This window comes from Sciurus vulgaris, assembly GCF_902686455.1.
Source record: "Sciurus vulgaris genome assembly, chromosome: 4".
NCBI lineage: Eukaryota > Metazoa > Chordata > Mammalia > Rodentia > Sciuridae > Sciurus > Sciurus vulgaris.
The window spans coordinates 99,748,116-99,772,512 of NC_136464.1; the positions used below are offsets into that span (position 1 = coordinate 99,748,116).

General features: G+C 36.2%; 1 protein-coding gene across 1 annotated transcript in view; it reads left to right on the plus strand.

Moving 5' to 3' along the window:
• The window catches only part of LOC306660550 (intraflagellar transport protein 88 homolog), a 160,384-nt gene that overhangs the window by 122,730 nt on the left and 13,257 nt on the right, over positions 1–24,397 (plus strand). Inside the window, 1 exon segment of the mRNA XM_079138889.1 lies at positions 20,180–20,246. Within this exon segment, the coding sequence (XP_078995015.1) occupies positions 20,180–20,246 (67 nt within the window).

Below are 24,397 nucleotides of genomic sequence, written 5' to 3' on the forward strand. Positions count from 1 at the left end.
GCTACTTGGGAGACTGAGACAGAAGGATCACAAATTCCAGGCCAGTTCCTTCTATCCCTAGTTTCTCCAATGTTTTAATATGAACAAATGTTGGACTTTCTCAAAGATCTTTTCAGCATCTATTTAGATGATCATATGATTCTTGTCCTTGATTCTGTGTGGTGAATTGCATTTATTGATTTGTGTATGTTAAACCAACCTTGCATCCCTAAAGTGACACCCACTTGATCATGGTGTACTGTATTTTTGATGTGCTTTTGAATGTGGTTTGCTAATATTTTATTAAGAATTTTTGCACCTTTGTTCATCAAGGATATTGAGCTATAGCTTTCTTTCCTTGATGAGCCTCTGTCTGGTTTTGGTATCAGGGTGACATTGGTTTGATAGAATATATTTGGAACTCTTCCCACCCTTTCAATTTCATGGAATAATTTGAGGAACATTGATGTTAGTCCTTCTTTAAAGATTTGGTGGAACTCAACTGATAATCCAACTGGTTCTGGGCTTTTCTTTGTTGGAAGACTTTTAATTACCATATTAATTTCATAACTTGATATTGATCTATTTAGTTTTTCTATATCTTCCTAGTTCAATTTGGGCAGGTCAAATGTGCCTAGAAATTTGTCAGTGTCTTCTAGATTTACCAGTTTATTGGCATATAAGTTTTCTAAATAGTTTCCAATGATCCTCTGGATTTCAGAAGTGTCTGTGGTGATATTTCATATTTAACCTATGATTTGTCAATTTGGGTCTTCTCTCTCTTTTGGTTAGTTTGGATAAGGCTTTATCAATCTTGTTTATCTTTTCAAAGAACCAATTCTTTGTTACATTGATTTTGTATATGGTTTTATTCTCAATATAATTGATTTCAATTCTGATGTTAATTATTATTTTCTGACTTTTACTGCTTTGGGAATGTTTGTTCTTCCATTTCTAAGGCCTTGAGATGTAGCATTAGATTATTTATATGGGATATTTCTATTTTTATGTAGGCTGTCAATGCTATAAACTTTCCTCGAACTGCCTTCATACTCTCCCAGAGATTTTGATATGTTTCATCTCTATTCTCATTTGTTTCTAGTAATTCCTTAATTTCTTCTCTCATTTCTTCCATTCCTCACTTAAAAGAGTATTGTTCAACTTCATGTGTTTATGTGGTTTCCATAAGTTTTCTTGCTGTTTATTTCTAGTTTCTTTCCATGTGATCTGATAGGCTGCATGGGATTTATCAGCTTTTTTGGTATTTGCTAAGACTTACATTGTGACCTAGAATATGGACTATTTTGGAAAAGTTTCCATGAGCTGCTGGAAAAAAAAGTGAAATCAGCTCTCTTTGAGTGAAATATTCTATACATGTCTTTTAGGGTCATTTGATTTATAGTATCATTTAGGTTCAAAATATCTTTATTTTATGTTTGGATGACCTGTCAATTTGTGTGAGTGAAACCAGAGTTTGGCATGAAACTCAGTTCTCCACTTCCACTGGCAGGTAGGATCTACATAAACTTCAGGCCTCTGCAGCCAAGAAAGTTCATTTTAGTGTTAGTAGGTAATCATAGCAGGGTATGCCTGCCAGTGTCCTTTCTGGGGTTCCCAGCCAGCAAACCCAGATTCTTCTTCACAACTGTTGAGGGGTGTGTTGCAGTTCTTAATGGTGGGCTGTGCCCTCCAGTATCATAGCAATCCCCAGCAGCTCACTGCCAATTTCTTTCCAGGTTCTTGTCTCATGAATTCAAAGAATGAAATCCACTGATGAGGAAGAGTGAGTGTAGGAGTAGGATTTATTTAAGTGGGAAGAAAAAAGAGACAGAGTTTCTGCAGGGTGAGGGAGACCCAGTAGGGGTTGCCACTTTAGTGTCCTAGTCTAGTGGTTTTTATAGTTCCTGGGTCAATGCTATTGGTCCAAATTTATGCTAATCAGGTTTTGGAAAAGAGCCAATGCTACTAGTCCAACTTTGGCAAGTATCAGTGCTATTGGTTCAGCCTTGAGTTTGAACTTTCCTGAAATCTCCATTTGGGTCTGACCCCATTTCTGTTTTCTGACTGCTTATCAGGCCAGGCCTGGGTCAGCTCAGGGTGACAGGTAAATGCACCCTGGCTTGCCACCTGTCAGGCCTGTGCTGGCATGATGGACTTCATACAGCTTTGGCCCATGCTCACTGCCCATGCTTCAGTCCTCCAAGGCCACTGCTCTGATACTCTGGACAAAGCCTTGAATTCTCTAGGGGCATTTTGAAATATAGCAGATCATTGTATAGGACTCTATCTGGGATTTTCTATCTGTATTTTTTTATGTAATTAGAGGCACTGACATTTGGGGCATAAATATTTACCATTGTTATATCTTCTCATTGGATTCTTCCCTTTACCAGTATGTAGTGACCTTCTTTGTTTCCTCTGATTAATTTTTGCTTGAATCCAGCTTTGCCAGACATGAGAATAGCTACTCCTACTTGGTTTTGGATTCCATTTGCATGGACTATCTTTTCAATCCTTTTACTTTTAGCCTGTGAATGCCTTTGCCTATGAAATGATGCTCTTGCAAACAGTATTTAGGTAGATCTTATTTTTTAATCCATTCTGTGGATCAGTGTCTTTTAATTGGGGAGTTGAGACCTTTTGCATTCAGTGTTATTATAGATATTTGTTATTTCCTGCAATTTTGGCCTTGGTTTTCATTTAGTTAGTTGCTTTCTAGTGAACTTCATGTATTTGGGAGGTTTAGGGTTTGTTTTTGAGTTCAGTATATCTTTAAGTATTCTTTGTATAGCTGGCTTAGTAGTCATGAATTCTTTTAGTTTATCCTTACCATGGAAAGTTTTATTTCTTCATCAATTCTGAAAGATTGCTTTGCTGAATATAACAATCTTGGCTGGAAATTGTTTCTTTTAGAGCTGGGAATTTCTCATTCCAGGCCCTCCTTGATTTTAGGGTCTGAGTTGAGACATTAAAAGTAAGCTTTATTGGTTTGCTTCTAAATGTGACCTGGTGTTTTTCTTTTGTAACTTATAATATAATGGTATTTCAATGCTAGGCATTTTGATTTTGATGTGTCTTGGAGAAGTTATTTTTTGATCTTGTATAGTTGGTACTCTATATGCATCCTGTATGTAAGTTTCTATCTCATTTCTAAGGTGCTATTATCTCACTGAGGAAGTTCTTATGCCTTTAGCCTGTACTTCATATTATCTTCCATTCACATAACTCATGTTTGGTCTCTTGATGTTGTCCCAGAGTTCTATATTCTGATCATGGTCTTTTTTTTTCCCATTAGTGCACACTGAGCATTCAAGTTCATGTATCCTCACTAAAGCCTGAAGTTCTGTATTCAAGGCTTGAAGTTCTGTTTTCTATGTAATCTATTCTGTTGGTGACACTTTCAAATGAATTTTTTTTATTCTTTTTATTTTTAATTCATTTTTATTGTAAACAAATGTGTTACATCTTGTTTCTCTGTACATGAAGTAGAGGCATACCATTTTTTTATTCATACATTTACCTAGGGTAATAGTTTTTGATTCATTCTGTTATTTTTTTTCTTCCCCCAACCCCTCCCACCCCTCTTATCCCTCTATATAGTCCCTCCTTCCTCCATTCTTGCCCCCCTTCCACCCCCCATTATGTGTCATCATCCACTTATCAGCGAGATCATTCATCCTTTAGTTTTTTGAGATTGGCTTATCTCACTTAGCATGATATTCTCCAATTTCATCCATTTGCCTGCAAATGCCATAATTTTATTATTTTTTATGGCTGAGTAATATTCCATTATATATATATACCACGGTTTCTTTATCCATTCATCAATCGAAGGGCATCTAGGTTGGTTCCACAATCTGGCTATTGTGAATTGAGCAGCTATGAACATTGATGTGGCTGTATCTGTGTAGTATGCTGATTTTAAGTCCTTTGGGTATAGGACAAGGAGTGAGTCAAATTAATTTTTAATCTGATTCATTGTGTCTTTTCATTTCCAGGAGTTCTGATTGCTTTCTTTTCAATATTTCTTTTTCTTTATTGAAATAGTCTTTTACCTCCCATATTTGCTCTTTTAATTCATTTCTTAGATCTTCATTTAATTCATTGAACATTTTAATAATGAGTTTGTTAGCCTTTTTATTATTAATGTATTCTATTTAAAAATTTTTTGTAGTTGTGGATGGACAGCATGCCTTTATTTTATCTGTTTATTTTTTATGTGGTGCTGAGGATCAAACCCAGTGCTTCACACATGCTAGGCAAGCACTCATTCACTGAACTACAGACCCAGACCCTTGTTATAGTCTTAATCTGGAATTTTGTCCACTCCTATATCTATGGGTTCCTTTGTTGGGGGATTGTGTATTTTGCGAGAAGATTTGTTTGCCTATTTCCTCGTGTTTTCAGAGGTTTCGAATTTGTGCATCAATTGAGATGGACTCCCTTTCCTCTTATATGTGTGAACTTTGGTGTATAGTTATCATTTTTTGTTCTAGAGACTTCTGATTTTGCTGTATGAATAGATGTCCAGCAGTGGGACCTGGGATTCCCCCTCTAGTTATTCCTACTTGGAGTCTGATTGTTGGTTTAGAGGTTTGTCTCCCATATTTTATGTGTTGATGTATTGTTGAGGTTCATATGTGGAGTGAGGTTAATTATTGATTGTCTGAATTGTGAGTTTTGCTCATCAGCAGAGTCTCTACTCTGTAAATTTGAATTGTCCCAGTTGCTTCCCAGCCCTTCTTCGAAAAAGGGGGAGTAAGGACTGTCTACAATGTTAAGAACTGATGTGCAACCTTAAAATAAATGTTTAGTGTCACACTAATTACCACATGTTGAGGAATGGTGGGGTCATCAGTTAACAGAAGCACCAACAATGAAGAACCATGAATTAGATCAGACATTGAACAGCAGGTGTTAATAATCACAACAACATGAATCCACTGTGTTAATGATCACAACAACATGAATTGGGTAGCATTTATATAAACTATATCATTTTTTTAGACTGGAATGACAATTCCTTAAGAGAAAATATGGTAGGAAGGCAAGAGAAAGTTGGAAATATTTTAAAAATGATCATAGAAGATGTAGGAGATAGGTGGCAGATAATGGAAGATGGAAAATGGAAAACTAAAAAATTACTTAAAGGAATAAATAAAGAGAAGCAGATGGAACAGGAAAATTGGGATATTACTGGGGAAAGAGAGTGAATAAAGGGTAATAAGAAGAATAAAAGCCAAAATACAAACAAATTTAAGATCGAAACAGATCAAACCCATGTAAAATTTTAACCCACATGGAGCTGTGGCTGTAGCTCAGTGGCAGAGTGCTTGCCTAGCATGTGTGAAGCACTGGGTTTGATTCTCAGTACCACATAAAAATAAATAAATAAAATAACAGTATTGTATTCATCTACAACTAAAAAAAATAACTTAAAAAAATAATTTAAAAAACTTAACCCACCAAAGTCAAACCAAGGCTAAATTACTAAGTGGATGGAAAAGAAAGCAATTAAAATAAAAGTTATCTGAAAAAAATATATATTTTAACCTGTCTACACAGTGAGAACACACACACACACACACATACAATTATGGAGAATGGGGAAAAAATTAAGAATAAATCAAATAGAAGATAAAAAATAAAACATTTACATATATAATTTTTTAAAAAATTTAAATTAAAAAATAGAAAATAAGGAATAGAAAAATTATATTTTTTACTGGGGATTTATAGTTTTACATAATGGTGAAACTTATTGTTACATATTCGTAACATGCACACAATATAATAATATAGTTTGGTCAATATATTCCCCAGTATTTTTACCTCCCCTTTCCCTCCCCTCCTCATTTGCCTTGGTCCCTTTCCTCTCCTCTACTGCTATCCTTCCAATTTTCATGAGATTTTCTACCTCCCACCTTTTCCCTTTTCCTCTCTAGATTCTACCTATGAGAGAAAACATATAACCCTGGACCTTCTGAATTTAGCTTATTTCACTTAAGAATTTCGCAAGTTCCATTTTCTTGCAAAAGATAATTTCCTTTTTCTTTATGACTGAATAAAACTCCATTGTGTATATATACCACATTTTCTTTATACATTTATCCATTGATGAATACCTGGCTGGTTTCATAGTCTGGCTATGGTAAATTGTACTACTGTAAATGTGGGTATGCATGTATGGCTGTAAGATGGTTACTTTAATTCTTTCGGATAAATACGGAGGGCTGACAGAGCTAGGTTAAATGGTGGTTTCATGACTAGTCTTTTGAGGAACCTCCATACTGATTTACATCATGCTTGTACTAATTTACAGTCCCACCAGCAGTGTAAAAGTGTTCCTTTTGCTCCACATCCTCTCCAGCATTTATTATTGTTTGTATTCTTCATGGCTACAATTCTGACTGGAGTAAGATGAAATCTCAGTGAAGTTTTTATTTGTACTTTCCTTATTGCTAATCATGTTGAACATTTTTCATATTTTGTTGGACATTGGCATATCTTCTTTTTTTTAATTCTTTTTTTTATTGTAAACAAATGGGATACATGTTGTTTGTCTGTTTGTACATGGCGTAAAGGCATACCATTTGTATAATCATAAATTTACATATGGTAGTGTTGTTTGATTCATTCTATTATTTTTTCCCTTCCCCCCACCCCTCCCACCCTTCTTTTCCCTCTAAACAGTCCTTTCTTCCTCCATTCTTGCCCCCCTCCCTAACCCTAACCCTAACACTAACTCCTCCCACCCTCCGCCTTATGTGTCATCATCCACTTATCAGCGAGATCATTCGTCCTATAGTTTTTTGAGATTGGCTTATCTCACTTAGCATGATATTCTCCAATTTCATCCATTTGCCTGCAAAAGCCATAATTTTATCATTCTTTATGGCAGAGTAATATTCCATTGTATATATATACCACAGTTTCTTTATCCACTCATCAATTGAAGGACATCTAGGTTGGTTCCACAATCTGGCTATTGTGAATTGAGCAGCTATGAACATTGATGTGGCTGTATCTCTGTAGTATGCTGATTTTAAGTCCTTTGGGTATAGACCAAGGAGTGGGATAGCTGGGTCAAATGGTGGTTCCATTCCAAGTTTTCTAAGGAATCTCCACACTGCTATCCAGAGTGGCTGCACTAATTTGCAGCCCCACCAGCAATGTATGAGTGTACCTTTCTCCCCACATCCTCGCCAACACCTGTTGCTTGTATTTTTGATAATCGCCATTCTAATTGGGGTGAGATGGAATCTTAGCGTGGTTTTGATTTGCATTTCTCTTATTAATAGAGATGTTGAACATTTTTTCGTATGTTTGTTGATTGCTTGTACATCTTCTTCTGTGAAGTGTCTGTTCATTTCCTTAGCCCATTTGTCGATTGCATTGTTTGTATTCTTGGTGTAGAGTTTTTTGAGTTCTTTATAGATTCTGGAGATTAGTACTCTATCTGAAGTATGATTGGCAAAAATATTCTCCCACTCTGTAGGCTCTTTCTTCACATTGCTGATAGTTTCCTTTGCTGAGAGAAAGCTTTTTAGTTTGAATCTATCCCAGTTATTGATTCTTGCTTTTATTTCTTGTGCTATGGGAGTCCTGTTGAGGAAGTCTGGTCCTAGGCCGACATGTTGAAGATCTGGACCTACTTTTTCTTCTGTAATCTGCAGAGTCTCTGGTCTGATTCCAAGGTCCTTAATCCATTTTGAGTTGAGTTTTGTGCAGGGTGAGAGATATGGGTTTAGTTTCATTCTGTTGCATATGGATTTCCAATTCTCCCAGTACCATTTGTTGAAGAGGCTATCTTTTCTCCATTGCATATTTTTGGCACCTTTGTCTAGTATTAGAAAGTTGTATTTATTTGGGTTTGTGTCCATGTCCTCTATTCTGTACCATTGATCATTGGTACCAATACCATGCCATCTTTGTTACTATTGCTTTGTAATAAAGTTGAAGTTCAGGTATTGCGATACCCCCTGCTTCATTTTTCCTGCGAAGGATTGCTTTAGCTATTCTGGGTTTCTTATTCTTCCAGATGAATTTCATGATTGCTTGCTCTATTTCTGTAAGGTACATCATTGGGATTTTAATTGGAATTGCATTGAATCTGTATAGCACTTTTGGTAGTATGGCCATTTTGACAATATTAATTCTTCCTATCTGAGAACATGGGAGATCTTTCTATCTTGTAAGGTTTTCTTTCTTTCGTTAGTGTTCTGTAGTTCTCATTGTAGAGGTCTTTCACCTCTTTTGTGAGATTGATTCCCAAGTATTTTATTTTTTTCGATGCTATCGTGAATGGGGTAGTTTTCATAATTTCTCTTTCTGAGGATTCATCACTTATGTATAAAAATGTGTTGGATTTATGAGCATTGATCTTGTAACCTGCTGCTTTACTGAATTCACTTATGAGTTCTAAAAGTTTTCTGGTGGAATATCCTGGTTCCTCTAAGTATATAATCATATCATCCGCAAATAGGGATAGTTTGAGTTCTTCTTTTCCTATTCATATTCCTTTAATTTCTTTAGTCTGTCTAATTGCTCTGGCTAGCGTTTCAAGTACAATGTTGAATAGAAGTGGTAAAAGAGGGCATCCCTGCCTTGTTCCAGTTTTTAGGGGGAATGCTTTCAGTTTTTCACCATTTAGAATGATATTAGCCATGGGCTTAGCATAGATGGCCTTTATAATGTTAAGGAATGTTCCCACTATCCCTATTTTTTCTACTGTTTTGAGCATGAAGGGGTGCTGTATTTTATCACATGCTTTTTCTGCATCTATTGAAATAATCATGTGATTCTTGACTTTAAGTCTATTGATATGGTGAATTACATTTATTGATTTCCGGATGTTGAACCAACCTTGCATCCCTGGGATAAAACCCACTTGATCGTGGTGCACTATCTTTTTAATATATTTTTGTATGCGATTTGCTAAAATTTTGTTGAGAATGTTTGCGTCAATGTTCATTAATGATATTGGTCTGAAATTTTCTTTCCTCGATGTGTCTCTGTCTGGTTTGGGTATCAGGGTAATATTGGCAATTTCGTTGATTTCAGCTGTGAGTTTAACTATTTCCTATCTTCTACTACTTTTGGTGTTGGTCTGTTCTTCTTTTTCTAGGGCTTTGAGCTGTAGTGTTAGGTCGTTTATTTGTTGATTTTTACTTCTTTTATCGAATGTGCTCCATGAAATAAATTTTCCTCTAAGTACTGCTTTCATAGTGTCCCAAAGATTTTGATATGATGTTTCTTTGTTCTCATTTACCTCTAAGAATTTTTTAATTTCCTTCCTAATATCTTCTGTTATCCATTCATCATGTAATAGCATATTGTTTAATCTCCAGGTGTTGGAGTAGCTTCTGTTTTTTACTCTTTCATTTATTTCTAATTTCAATCTATTATGATCTGATAGAATACGAGGTAGTGTCTCTATCTTCTTGTATTTGCTTACATTACCTTTGTGTCATAATATATGGTCTATTTTAGAGAAGGATCAATGTGCTGCTGAGAAGAAAGTGTATTCGCTCTTGGTTGGATGGTATATTCTATAAATGTCCGTTAAGTCTAAATTATTGATTGTGTTATTGAGGTCTATGGTTTCTTTGTTCAATTTTTGTTTGGAAGATCTGTCCAGTGGTGAGAGAGGTGTGTTAAAATCACCTAGTATTATTGTGTTATGGTCTATTTGGTTTCTGAAATTGAGAAGGATTTGTTTGACATACATGGATGAGCCACTGTTTGGGGCATAGATGTTTATGATTGTTATGTCTTGCTGATTTATGGTTCCCTTAAGCAATATGTAATGTCCTTCTTTGTCCCTTTTGACTAACTTTGACTTGAAGTCCACATTATCTGAAATGAGGATGGATACCCCAGCTTTTTTGCTGAGTCCATGTGCATGGTATGTTTTTCCCCATCCTTTCACCTTTAGTCTATGGGTATCTCTTTCTATGAGGTGAGTCTCTTGCAGGCAACATATTGTTGGATCTTTCTTTTTGATCCAATCTGCCAGTCTATGTCTTTTGATTGATGAGTTCAGGCCATTAATATTCAGGGTTATTATTGAGATATGATTTGTGTTCCCAGTCATTTGGCTCATTTTATTTATTTATTTATTTATTTATTTTGACACGACTTGGTTCTTCCTTTATTTGACAATTCCTTTAGGATAGTTCCTTCCATTGCTGATTTGCTTCTTTGTTTTTCATCTATTCCTCATGGAATATTTTGCTGAGAATGTTCTGTAATGCTGGCTTTCTTTTTGTAAATTCTTTTAGCTTTTGTTTATCATGGAAGGATTTCATTTCATCATCAAATTTGAAGGTAAGTTTTGCTGGGTATAAGATTCTTGGTTGGCATCCATTTTCTTTCAGGGCTTGAAAAATGTTGTTCCAGGCCCTTCTAGCTTTTAGGGTCTGGATTGAAAAATCTGCTGATATCCGTATTGGTTTCCCCCTGAATGTAATTTGATTCCTCTCTCTTGCAGCCTTTAAAATTCTGTCTTTATTTTGTATGCTAGGTATTTTCATTATAATGTGGCATATCTTCTTTTGATACGTGTCTGTTTATTTCATTTGTCCATTTGTAATTGAGTTATTGGGATTTTGGTGTTAAGTTTTTTTAGTTCTTTCTACATTGAAATATTCTCTGTCGGAAGAGTAGCTAGCAAAGATCTTCTTCCATTCTTTAGGTTCTCTCTTCACATTTTTAATTGTTTCCTTTCCTATTCCAAAAGCTTTTTTAATTCAATGTCATTCCATTTATTAATTCTTGGCACTATTTCCTGAACTTTAGGGATCCTGTTGAGAAAGTCATTGCCTGTGTCTGTACATTGGAGTATTAGCCCTTTGTTTTCTTCTTAGAGTTGCATAGTTGCTGGTCTAATTCCTAGATCCTTGATTCATTTTGAGTTGACATTTGTGCCAGATGAGAGATAAGGGTCTAGTTTCATTCTTCTGCATATGGATTACTAGTTTTCCTAGAACCATTCATGAAAAAAGCTGCCTTTTCTTCAGTGTATGTTTTTGGCATCTTTGTCAAGGATCAGATGACTGTATCTATGTGTGTTTGTCTGTGTATTTTCAATTCTGTATATCTGTTTCTATACCAGTACCTGCAGTTTTCGTTACTATAGTTCTGTAGTATGATTTGAAGTCAGGTATTGTGATGCTTCCAGCATTGCTTTTTGGCTTAGAATTGCTTTGGCTATTCTAGGTCTTTTATTCTTCTTAAATGGATTTTAGTACTGTTTTTTCTAGCTCTGTGAAGAATGTCATTGGTATTTTGGTGAGAATTGCATTGAATCTGTATATTGCTTTTGGTAGTATGACCATTTTAACAATATTCATTTTGCCTGGCCATGAATATGGGAGGTCTTTCTGTCTTCTAAGGTGTTTTTCAATTTATTCTTCTTCTTCTTTTTTTTTTTTTTTTTTCTGCTTTAGGTAATATCCTTCTCTCAATTTTATTTATTTATTTTTATTGATTCAGTTTCTTTTTTCAATGTCACATAGTTTCCATTGTAGTAGTCATTCAACTCTTTAGTTAGATTTATTCCTTCACCTTTTTTTTAAAAAAGAATATTGTGAATAGAATAGTTTCCCTAATTTTCATTCTCAACAGATTCATTATTGATATATAGGAATGTTACTGGGTTTCATATGTTGATTTTGTAACCTACTTTGCTGAGTTTGTTTATTGGCTGTAGCACCCTTTTGGTGGAGCTTTTGGGATCATCTAAATATAGAATCATATTATCTGCAAATAGTGGTAATTTGTCCTCTTTCTTTCCTTTTTTATCCCTTTTATTTGCTTCTGTTGCCTAATTTCTCTAGCTAGAATTTCCAATGCTATATTAAATGGAAGTGATGACAGTGGATATCCTTGTCTTATTCCAGAATTTAAAGAACATACTTTCAGTTTTTTCCTCATTATCTATGATGTTGGCTTTGGGTTTGTTGTTTATAGCCTTGATGATGTTGCAATAGCTTCTTTTATCCCTAGTTTCTTCAGTGTTTTCATCATAAATGGGTGCTGAATTTTGTTAAAGGCTTTCTCTGCATCTGTTGAGATCACCAAGTGACTTTTGTCCTTAATTCTACTTATGTGATGAATTACACTTATTGATTTGCATCCTTGTATCCCTGGAATAAAACCACCTTTGTCATGAAGTACAATCTTCTTAATATGTTGTTGAATGTGATTTGCTAGTATTTTCTTAAGGATTTGTGCATCTAAGTTTATCAGAGATATTGGTCCATAGTTTTCTTTCCTTGCTATGTCCTTTATGGTTCTGATATAAGTACGATATTGGCTTCAAAAAATTTATTTGGAAATGTTCCATCCCTTTCTGTTTCATAGAATAATTTGAGGAACTTTGGCATTTATTCTTTAAAGATCTGGTGGTGCACACCTATAATCCCAGCAGCTCAGGAGGCTGAGGCAGGAAAATTGAGAGTTCAAAGCAACAAAGAGGAACTAAGCAACTCAATGAGACACTATCTCTAAATAAAATACAAAATAGGGCTGGGGATGTAGCCCAGTGATAGAGCACCCCTGGGTTCAGTCCCCATACCAAAAAAAAAAAAAAAAAAAAAAAGTCAAAAGTCTGGTAGAATTCAGTTGAAAATTCATCTGGTCCTTGGATTTTGTGTTAGAAGACTTTTTATTACTGCTTCTCTTTGCTAGTTATTGGTCTGTTTAGGTTTTCTGTGTCCTCATGATTCAGTTTTTGCAGATCGTGTTTGTCTATAAATATATCCATTTCTTCTAGTTTTTCCAACTTATTAGAGTATAAGTTTTAAAAATAGATCCCTAGTGATATGCTGAATTTTTGTGATGTCTGCAACGATATCTCTTTTTCTAACTCTAATTTTATTAATTTGGGTCCTCTCTTTTACTTTTATTGAGTTTAACTAAAGATTTATCAGTCTCATTTATCTTTTCAAGAGCCAACTCTTTGTTTCATTTGTATTTTTTTATTCTCAATTTCATTGATTTCAGCTCTGATCTTAATTATTTCCTTCCTATACTGATTTTAGAACCTGTTCTTCTTTCTCAAGGGCCTTTAGATGCATCGTTAGTTTGTTTGAGATCTTTCTGATTTTCTTATGTAGGTACTTATATCTATAAACTTTCCTCTTAGAATTGACTTCATAATGTCCCAGAGGTTCTTAGAATGCTGTATCTCTACTCTCATTTGATTCTAAGAATTTCTTCTGTTCATCATTCAAAAACGTATTATTCAATCTCCATGTGTTTCTCCATATACTTTCTGTAAGATTTTTTGATATTGGTTTCTAATTTCACTCTATAATGATAAGTTGCAAGGAATTGTTTTTTATGAGAGTTGCTTTGTGACCTAAAATACAATCTATTTTGGAAAAGATTCCATGAGCTGCTGAGAAGAAAGTGTATTCAGCTGTGGCTGGATGAAATATTCTATAGAAGTCTGTTAAGTTCATTTGATTTATAATATATTTCAGGTCCAAACAGTCTTTACTGAGTTTATGTCTGGATAATCTATCTGTTGGTGAGAGAGCTATGTTGAAATGACCTAGTATTATTGTACTGGGATGTAACTGAGACTTTTAATTTGAGTAGTGTCTCTTTTATATAATTAGGTGCACCAAGGTTTGGGCCGTAAATATTTACTATCATTATATCTTCTCGTTGGATTGTTTCCTTTACCAGGAAACAATTCTTTCCTCTTCTGATTAATTTTGAATTTACAATTCAAAACTTTGAATTTACAATTCAAAATTTGAATTGTTTATCTTCTGATTAATTTTTTTGGATATGAGAGTAGCTACTCCTCCTTGTTTTCAGGCTCCATTTTCATAGTATATCAATTTCCATCATTTCATCTTCAACCTGTGGTTGTCTTTGCCTGTGTTATGAGTCTCTTGCAAATGACATAAAGTTGGATCTTGTTTTTTAATCCATTCTTCAAACCTATGTCTTTTTTATTGGAGAGCTGAGATCATTACAGTCAGTGTTGTTATAGAGAGATGTTTATTAATTCTTGCCATTTTGATTTATTTTTACTGCTTAATTTTTATTTTGTTTCTCATTTGCTTAGCTACTCTTCAAATGAGTTTTTTTTATTTGTGAGTTCTAGGGTTTGTTTTTATTTCTTTTGTTCTTTAAGTAAATTCTGTATTGCCAGCTTAGTATTCATGAATTATTTTTATTTCTACTTATCTTGTAGGTTTTTATTTCTTACTTGATTTTGAAAGATAGCTTTTCTGGATGTAGCAGTCTTGGTTAACAGTTATTTTCTTTCATGATTTGGCACACATCATTCCAAGCCCTGGCTTTTATGATTTATGTCAAGAAGTAATTCTGATTGGCTAGCTTCTAAATGTGACCTGATGTTTTCTCTTGAGGCTTTAAAAATTCTATCCTTGTTCTGTCTGTTAGACATTTTAATCATAATGTGTCATGGAAAGGTTCTTTTTTTGATCTTGTCTGTTTGGGGTTCTGAATGCCCCCTGTATCTGAGCATTTCAAGATCTGGAAATATTTCTGTGTTAGTTCCCTAAAGAGGTTATCCTTTCCATTAAACTGCTTCTCATAACCCTCTTCAATTCCAATGATTCTTGAATTTTCTCTTAATGTTGTCTCAGTGTTCTTGTATATTCTAATCATGTTTACTTGTTCTTTTTTTTGTTTTCGTTTAATACTGTCCGAATGTTCAAGACTGGTCATTTTGTCTTTCAACTATTTATTTGATTTGTTGTATGTTTCATTTCCAAAATTCATTTGGTTCTTTTTCAGTATCTCTATCTCTTTATTAAATTTCTCATTCCTATATGGACTTCCTTAATTTATTCAGTTGTTTTTCTGTGTTCTCTTGGAATTCATTGGTTATTATTATAATCATTCTTTTGAACTTTTTATCTGATATTTCATCCACTTCAGTATCTTTGAAGTCAGTAACTAGTGAATTATGAACTTTAGGAAGCATTGCGTTCCCTTGTTTCTTAATATTTCTTGTACTCCTTTGTTGGATTTCATGTCTGTTAGGAGGGATTTCTCTTCCACTCTTATGTGTAGGCCTTTTTAGGACATAGCCTAATAATGCAAAAATGTCTTAGACTGATCTGTATTGGGACTGCCTTCATTAGTGTGATATCCACAGCCTTGGTGTTAATTCCTTATGTTTTTGCTGCAAGAGTGGCTGTCCATGAGTAGAACCTAAGGACTCACTCCTAGCCATTCCTACTTGTAGCCTGGTCACTAGTTTGGGATTTTGTCTCTTCTATTTTTGTATTAAAGTATAGCTGAAGTTTGACATTAGTTTGTGTGCAGAAAGAGGTGTGCTCTGTTTTGGTTGAGTTTACCTCAGCAGCAGAGTCTCTACCCTGTGAACTAGTAGTGTCCCAGTAGATTCCCAGCACTTTGCAGAAACGGGGGAAACAAACAATAACAACAATTGATGCAAACAATATATGGCATTAAAATAAATACCCAGTGCCTAACTATGACATCTACAATACTAGTTACCATAAAAACAGGAATGGTGGGTCCACCAATTGCCAACTGCATAAGCAGTAAATAACTGTTAACTAGATCTGTCATTGAAATAAACAGCGAGTGTCAAATATGTCATCCACAGCACTAATCATTCCAACAACATGAATGTTGGGGCAAGAGTTAAAGAAATCAAATAGTTCTTAAAGATGATAAAAATAGGGGCTGGGGAGATAGCTCAGTCGGTAGAGTGCTTGCCTTGCAAGCACAAGGCCCTGGGTTCGATCCCCAGCACACACACACACACACACACACACACACACACACACACACAGATAAAAATACAGCTCATTAAGAGAAAAGAAGGTAGAAGTTTAGAATGTTCAAAATGTGAACAGAGAGAATGCCAAAGAGATCTAACAAGTGGTGGAAAAAATTTGAAGAAAGAAAAAAGAGAAAAAAAGAGGAAAATCAGTGTAATCCGATAGAGAGAAAACAAAAGAATTTGTTAGCAGGACAAGAAAGGAGAAAAAGAGAGACAAGAAACAACAACAACAAAAAAAAAAAAAAAAAAAAAAAAACAAATAAACAAAAAAGCTCTAATCCTCAAAAGACAAAGCTAGGAAAAATAACCACATTTTAAAAATGCAAAAAAAATTGAGAAAAAAAGAAACATAATGCAGAAATGTCGACAAATCAATCAGCACAGCAAGAACATCTAAATAAATAAATATTCTTAATGGAATGAAAGAAATGCCTCCACTGAGGTGGTTGGAATAGTTGATGAGAATGGCACTGCCTGTACCCAACTGTCCTTCTTTCTTCTTTCTGTTTCTTCTTGGACTATGTACTGAGAGAGAGAGAGAGAGAGAGAGACTGAGAGAGAGAGAGAGACTGAGAGAAGAGCTGGGGGTTATTAACCCCTTCCTCTAGTGGCTCACCACGCTGCCAGTTCGAGTTACCTAAAACTGAAGCTGGTTGAAATAACTCCTTCCCTTCTCACCAGTATAAGGTAGGATGGAATGGGAAGTGCTGTTGATTGGAATTTTGTCTGCACATCAGATCAGTGCACTCCAAGGGTAGTGCTATTACTGAGTTCTTTGAGGGGAGTTCCTGCAGCTGAAGCTTAGGTCTAATTAGGCCTTAGGGGCTTTGTTGGGTGGTATCTACTCTGAAGGAATTACATCAACATACTCCTAGGGCCAGGCAGATACTGATCTCTGCTGGGATTCTGGATCTCATAAGCCTCCCAGGATTTCTACTCATCAGGCAAGGGACCTAAATCCTCCACACACATAAACATAGCCTTCCCAGGCTTAGCCCTTGAGTGTATTCACATCCACCTATTAGATTCCCAACCATCTTCAGTTGGTTGCATGAGCTGCCAGACTCACAGGGAAAGGAAGTTGGATTCCCCTTTTTTTTTTTTTTTTTTTTTAATTTTTTTGTAGTTGTAGATGATTAGAATGCCTTTATTTCTTTATTTTTATATGGTGCTAAGGATCAAACCCAGGGCCTCATGTGCTAGGCAAGCACTCTGCCACTGAGCCACAGTCCCGTCCCTCCCCTTTGTTTTTTCTGACTTAAATCTCATGGGTACAGTCTTGCTGGAGCAGTATGGTACAGTGATCTTTTTCACTTCCTTAGCAGAAAACTGCAGTGTAGCCTCCTCAGGATAGCTCCTTCCTCTGCTCTCTGTTTGTCTATTGAGAAATACAGAGCACTTTTCAAATACCAGTTCATTGTGTATCCTGTGATTCAGCTAAGTTCTGGATGTTTTTTTGATCTACAGGTTTTTCTATGCTAAATCTGTATGTTGTTTCTGTTATCCCTCCCATTGGTGGTGACCAGTGCCATTGCTACTGCCACAACCAACTTGGCGCCAATGTACTATTTCTTGTCCTTTGTTCAGTGCACCCAAGTTTCTGAATCTCTAAAATACTCTGTCCAAATTGAATTTTGGTGAAATGCTCTTTCACCCAGTTTGCTCAAAAGCAATATTCCTTGCTACTTGATTCTCAGGCAATGGAGCAACTGGAAATAGCCTTACTCTTAATTTGCCATCTTGAGTTGCTCTGATCCTACCACATTTCCAGTGGGAGAGGGAGAGATAAAGGACTTATTTCCACTAAGGTGGTCAAAACTGTGGGCAAGGATAGATGTTCATCTGTTATGATGTTGTTCCAGTCTTTGTATTTATTCTGGGGGCCTCTGTAACCCTTGGATCAAGAGCTAGAGGTTATTAAGTGCCACTTCTTTGTGTTTCTCACCAAGCTACCAACCATTCTCCTGGTATAGGATAGGAGAGACTGGGGATTGTTGACAACTGCTGTATTCCTGTAGCAAGACTGGAGCAGCATTCTAAATTGGAAATTCTAGTAGCTGGTGTTTGATTTGAACTGATCTTTGGGACTTTGCTTGTGGGTATTTAAGATTTGATACACACCCTCTGTTGCTAGGGAGATACCAATGTCTACTGGGCATCTGAATCTCAGGGGCCTCCCACAAATTCCATTATTAGGTTGAAGAGTCTAAACCTTTACAAGCTTCACATTTTTCACTGCTGTGGATGTGAACTACCTAGGATCAGACCTAGAGTATGATGCAGTTGTCTGACTGGTTACTGGTGTCTTCTCAGTTTTCTTCTGTTTTTTTAATTCAATTTCTAAAACATAAGCACTATTAAAATCTCACAAATTATCTAAGATCTGTCAATGGTTTACTTTTTAGATCCAAACCCACCCTCAAAGCATAAAAGATATCTCCAAGCTGTAATATTCTTAGATTTCTTTCTATATCTTATGGCTCTTTTGTGACACCCACACCAAAGAGTCTCTCTATACTAGGTATCCCCAGCCCATATCACCCTAGACACAGTCATCTCTGCACTATTCCAGTCACACTAATCCAGACACACTCTGGACCCCAGAATGGGCAACTTCTGAGTCAGGCTGGCAACTTCCTTTTATGAGTTTCCAATCTCTTTCGCTGCTGTGCCAGTGCTCAAAAATGCTTCCTGCAATGACTCTTGATTCCCACAGGACTTTCCACCCACCCGTGCATTGATCCATTTAAGTAGCTTTTCACTCCACTGTCTCTGGGTCAGTTAAGATGAACCTCTCTCTCTATTCTGCAGAACTCTCAAGTCAAATTTTTTCACCATGCTTTCTTCTCTCTGTGCCTGTGCTGCTTCTCCCTTCATCTGTGGGCTGGCAGGATTGAAGTCACTGCAGCCAGCCAAGCTGGCATGTTTCTAATATATTATTTCTTACATTATGATAAAATTTTCTTGCTTTCTGTGTGTCTATGATTATTTTGCTGTCCATTGTTAAATTTCAGTGAATTCCCTTAGTCACTCAGCTCACTGAGAAATAGTCTTCCCACTTTTTAAATCTTGAGTTAAGAAACTGCTGGAGAGTACACCCTTACTCTAATCTGCTATCTTCCAGGATGCAAATTTTTTAATAGAAAAACTTTGCCATGTTTATATAATGTTTGAGAATCCTAAGTTATATGAGAATATTTTATTTGTAGAAATGAATCATGAGTTATTGAAAGGATTTTTTTTTTCTTCTTAGCAGACCAGTCAATAACCTCAACCATGACCTGATCATTTATAAATGTTTGGGAAGTTTTCAGGGTTGAGGAAGTAAATAATTTATCCTTTGAATTAAATATGAAACTAATTAGTAAAGATCTAAATGAAATAATTATGTTAAGAAGTTTTAACTCAATTGTAAGTATTTATCAAAAGCTACCTCTATTCACCAACCATCCTGTATCTCTGTAAATGAACTCATTATACTTAGGAAAATTTGACAGTGTGCCTGAAGCAGATTCATTATTAATACAAAAATTCTGATACTTAGGCAAAACACAAAAGAACTATAAAATATAGAAAGAAACCTAAGAATATCACTGCTTGAAGATATTCCCTATACTTTGAGAATGGGTTTGGATCTAAAAAGTAAACTTATGACAGATCTTAGATATTTTGTGAGATTTTACTAATGCCTATGTCTTAGAAATTGAATTTTTAAACACAGTTTACCTTTTTTTTGTTTGTTTGTTTTACCCTTAAATAGGTCAGGTCCAACTATTATAGATTAGAACTAGGGCAGGAAATGGTCCCTTTGTAGATTCCCTTCCTCTCCTCTTTCACCTCTTCTTTAAACTATAATGTTTAAGTCCTCAACCTTCACATCAAGAAAATACTGTTCAACCCAGGTTGTGGTGGTACATATTTGTAGTCCCAGATACTTGGGGGGCCACAGCAGAAGGATTACAAATTTGAGGTTAGCCTGGGCAACTTATCAAGACCCTGTCTCAAAATAAGAAATTTTTAAAAGGACTGGGATTGTAGCTCACTAGTAAAAAGTACCTCTGGGTTCATTCTCCAATACTGAAGGGGGAAAAAAAAGAAGAAGAATAGGAAAAAAGTGAAAGACAATATCGTTTGATTTCTTAGTTGTTTGTGTAAGCAAAGGTTATACTGTACTTCCAAATGAAAGCGCCATTTTTGTATTCTGTAAGAGTTGTGGAAGGCAAGCTTTGAACTCTTTACTTCCAGAACAACTCCTTTTTTTCCCTGTAGAATTAACTCTCAGATGATGATGATAGTCCTAAAAATTTCACAGTAGTTTTAATTTTAAAATTTAGTTATATTCAGTTTTGAAGGAATATTGCATATTCTTCTAAACTTGTCTTCTTATTGTTCAAGCGCATAAAGTCTGGCAGAGATGGCAGTGGGGGCTCTCGCGGCAAAAGAGAGGGAAGTGCTGGCAGTGGTAAGTGTTTCCTGTACCCTGAAAGACTGAGTTAAACAGATTTCTAACACATCAGCTTCTAGAAACATCTCAAAATAATCCAAAAGTGTTCTTTATGTGTATGTCTGTTTGTTTTATACACAGTAAAGCCTCACTTACTCTAATTTGGTAAACAGTAATTCTGGTATGTATATGAATATTTGTAAATATGCTACTTTAGTTCTTAAATAACATGTTTCTGCTAACTAATAAATGAGTTCAAGTTGGACAGATAATCATAGATGGGAATACAAATGAGGTTTTACTGTGTTACATATTTAAAATTTCCATTCAAAGGAAGTACCATGAGAAGTAGGATGATCTCATAGAATGCAAACAGCCCCAGATCTTTAGTTTGACTTGATATAGTTCCAGTGCCAATCTAGGAATTAGGAGACATGGTTCAAATACCAGTCTTGATCATGACTGGTACAGCCTGCGTATATGTTTTTGAAATAACCATGTAAGTGCTATATACTTTACATGATTTTTAAAGTTCTTGGCATCTCTTTAATTCTTTGATACTCTGACTCCTTGTGACATCATTTCTCAATAAGTTTTATTAGGTTTTCTATCCCTTTTCCCCATCAACAAAAATATACCTTCTTTCTCTGCTTCAGGCAGGTAGTATAAGTTACAATTAGTAGAAATTTGGTGTTTTTGAAGAAGCTAATTCAAAAAATAAATACTAAATTGGTCTGGGGTTGTGGCTTAGTGGTAAAGTGCTTGCCTAGCATGAGTGAGTCACTGGGTTCAATCCTCAGCACCACATAAAATAGTAAACAAATAAAATAAAATTTAAATAAATAAATACTAAATTGGGATCTATAAATACACCTACATTCTCTCCTATTCATACTTAGCACTATCCTGCATATGCAACCCAGCTCCATTTAACTACCCAGTTGCATTCTATTATAGTTGTCTGTAATCTAGGAGTAGATCAAAGAAAAATGTAATTCTTATTTTAGGTCATCCTTTCATTCATTCACAACATTTACAGGATACATGCTGTGTACAAGAAACCACACTAACTGCCAAGGACATGGAGACATAGGACAGGTTCCCTGCATGCAAGGAAATTATAATCTATTTGTAAAGATAAATATACAAGTTTCTAATGCTGCTGCCAGTGCTGCCATGATAAAGAAATGCATGTGATAGGAACTGCAGTTAGAATGGGAATTCCTTCTTGAATTTAGAGCTCTGCTTTGCCAAGTACATTTATGCACCTACAGCATCAGTGGTATCTTGTAGCCAGACTGCTGATTCCCCAGGAGCCAACCCAGCTTCTCCAACTAAACCTCCTGCCCCTGGCATGTTTGCCCTTGGGCCACAGAAGCTGTGACTCAAAGCTAGAAAAATGAGTAGAAACAGCATTGAGCCTGAGTCCCAAGAGCATGACCTCAGAAACAGTGTTCCTACCTCCTTTGCCTCCCTCAATCCTGGTAGAAGCTGCTCTCCCCTTGATGTCCCCTGTACCCAGATATCTCCTTACTTCTGCCAAACCTTCTTCCCATAATTCCTGCTTTAATGAATCCATTTTACCATCTGGAGTTAGATTGAGCTAAGTTTTGGGCCTGAGAAATCTGACCCAGTAGTTATTCATAATCCAGAGACAGCTATACTGTCCCACGACCTCTCATCCAAATTATTTGGGGCTGCACTGGTGGTGGAGTTCAGAATATTTTCTAGTGTAGGAAAATGATATGACTCACAAGCCACAGATCATGTAATATTCATGCATAGCAATTCATAGTCAAACCCAGTATTTCTTATTAATTCAGTGTCACATATGAATATTCACACTAAGCAGAAATAAAAACTGTAAATAGCTTCAAATCAAAATTAATGTCCAAGAAGTTCACATATTGCCACTTGTAAACTTTCAGAACAGCTCTTTGGAATTTGGAGTTGTAGATGAGGGATTGTGGATCTAAGTCAAAAACTGTTATTAGCAGCCAAGAAGTCAGCAGAAGGCATTGTGCCCCAATCAAAAAACTCAAAGGTTCACCAAACCAACTTGATGCTGCTTGCTCATAGGAAGCAAGAAATATGTAATGTTCTTGAAAAATTGAGTGTCTCTTTAAGGAGTAAATGTCATAATTAACTCTTAGGGAAATAATGATTATGTATTAAAATTCTAGGACCAGCTTCACCATCCTCTAAGGACCCCACACTTCCCTCTGCAAATTTTAAGTCTACAATAACCAACCTGTTCCTTCCTAACATCAGCCAACAACCTTACATTAAGTCCCCAGACTTAATGTAATTTGACTTCTGTAATTTGAAGGCTTACAGAACCTCTTCCCTAAGCCTCAGCTGAACCTCCCAGATTGTTCATTCTGAAAACCTGCCTTGGAAACCTCAGGACCTTCTAAGGGTATACTACAACCATAGGAACTGCTCACAAACCTAGAGAGGGCAGGCAGAGTCTCACTGCAAGAAAGTCTCACCAGGAATAGTCCAACATCTCTCATTGGAAACATCAGATGACCAAAGTGTCTTGAGGCCACTGAAGTCCAGATCCTCTAACATGTAGAATCATTTAGCCTCCCTAGTGGCCTTTCCCATAACATTCTTTAAATCATATAGTGCCTCAGATCTAAAAAAGAGGGCTTCACCTGGGCCTGGGCTCCTCCACAGTCAGGGGTACGTCAGAGAAGAAGGTACTAACCCCAGTTTGACACCTCTGTGCAAGAGAAGAGAGACCTTCCTGTTGGAAAGTCACTTCCTTCCCTGTCCTCCCCATTGCTGCTGTGTCAGATTTAATCAGTTTTCCTTCCTCCCATCTGGTCTGTACCTTCCCAGGTGTTTGCTTTTTTTTTTTTTTTTTTTTTCATCCTATCATTTGCCTTTTTGTTCCTTAAGTATGTGTCACCCCAGATCTCCTCACTCATCCTGCAGTTGATTTGAACACCTCTGTCTGTGGCATCACTGGTTCCATCCGACACATGTTCAGGATACATGTCTGCCATCCCTTTCTCCTGTTCTGGGCACAGGCCGCTACAAGGTCAGCTCTGGCCTTAAAGTTGGAGTAAACCAGGTTATGGCTTCCTCTCCTCCTACTCCTTCCTTTTGCCTTGGGGATTCCTCTCAGAGCATCCTATAACCCACTGTGGTGGCAGCTCCCCAGGCACTTAGTGGGAAGTGCTCACTGCCCATTTAGGAATCCCCTCTACCAACTTGCAGAGAAAGGGAGCCCCATTTCACCATCTTCTGCCGCTAACATTTGAAACCTAAAGAAGTACCTTTCCACCTCAACATGGAAATACTTGATCCTCTGCGTTACAGCCATAGATCAGATGGGGGAAGAGAATTTTTTATACCAATCCACATGAGTCCTGCCTTAAGCTAGTTTAATATGTTAAATGCAATGCCTCCAACTAAATTTTCAAAGTTTTGACTAAGGAGAGGACCAAAGCAAACTTTGATTAATATATAAGAATTATTGACCTTTTTAAATATAGCTATTTATGAAGTACTTGAGAGCCCTTGAAAATTATGGGGGAATTTTTGTTTGTGTATGTAAATCAGACTAGTCTCACTGAGGCCTTATTTTTGCTCTTGATTTGTTTAGTGAACCATATCTGCCTACCAGCTCAGTGGTTCTCAGATTCAGAATCACCTGAAAGACCTGTTAGACACACTGCTGAGCCTTACCCCCAGAGTTTTAAAATCAGTAAGCTTGTGTCGGAGCTGAGGAGTGTCATGTTTAACAAGTTCCTAGCAGTGCTGCTTCTGCTGATCCCAGGACCACAATGGGAAAACCACACTCTAGGAGCGAAATAACGCCATGATTCAGTGGGACAGAGTACATAAAAAGGTGGCTCCTGCTTTTACCACCACAAATTCCCAGTGTGTGATGATCTTTAGTTACCAGCCTGTAGCCTCATACCCTGGAACTATCACTCTAAGGGCATCACCTTGGGAAATCTCATTTAGGTGGCCTTCAAATTATATGCCCAAACCATGGAATTGGACTGCACACTGCCTGGCACATCCTGGATGATGAGTAAATTGTAGCTATTATTATTATCAGTACTGATACAAATTATATTGGGGGAAAAGATACTTGGTTTAGAATATTCAATGTTGGTTCCAGGATTTTCAGTACTTTATTTTTATAGAAT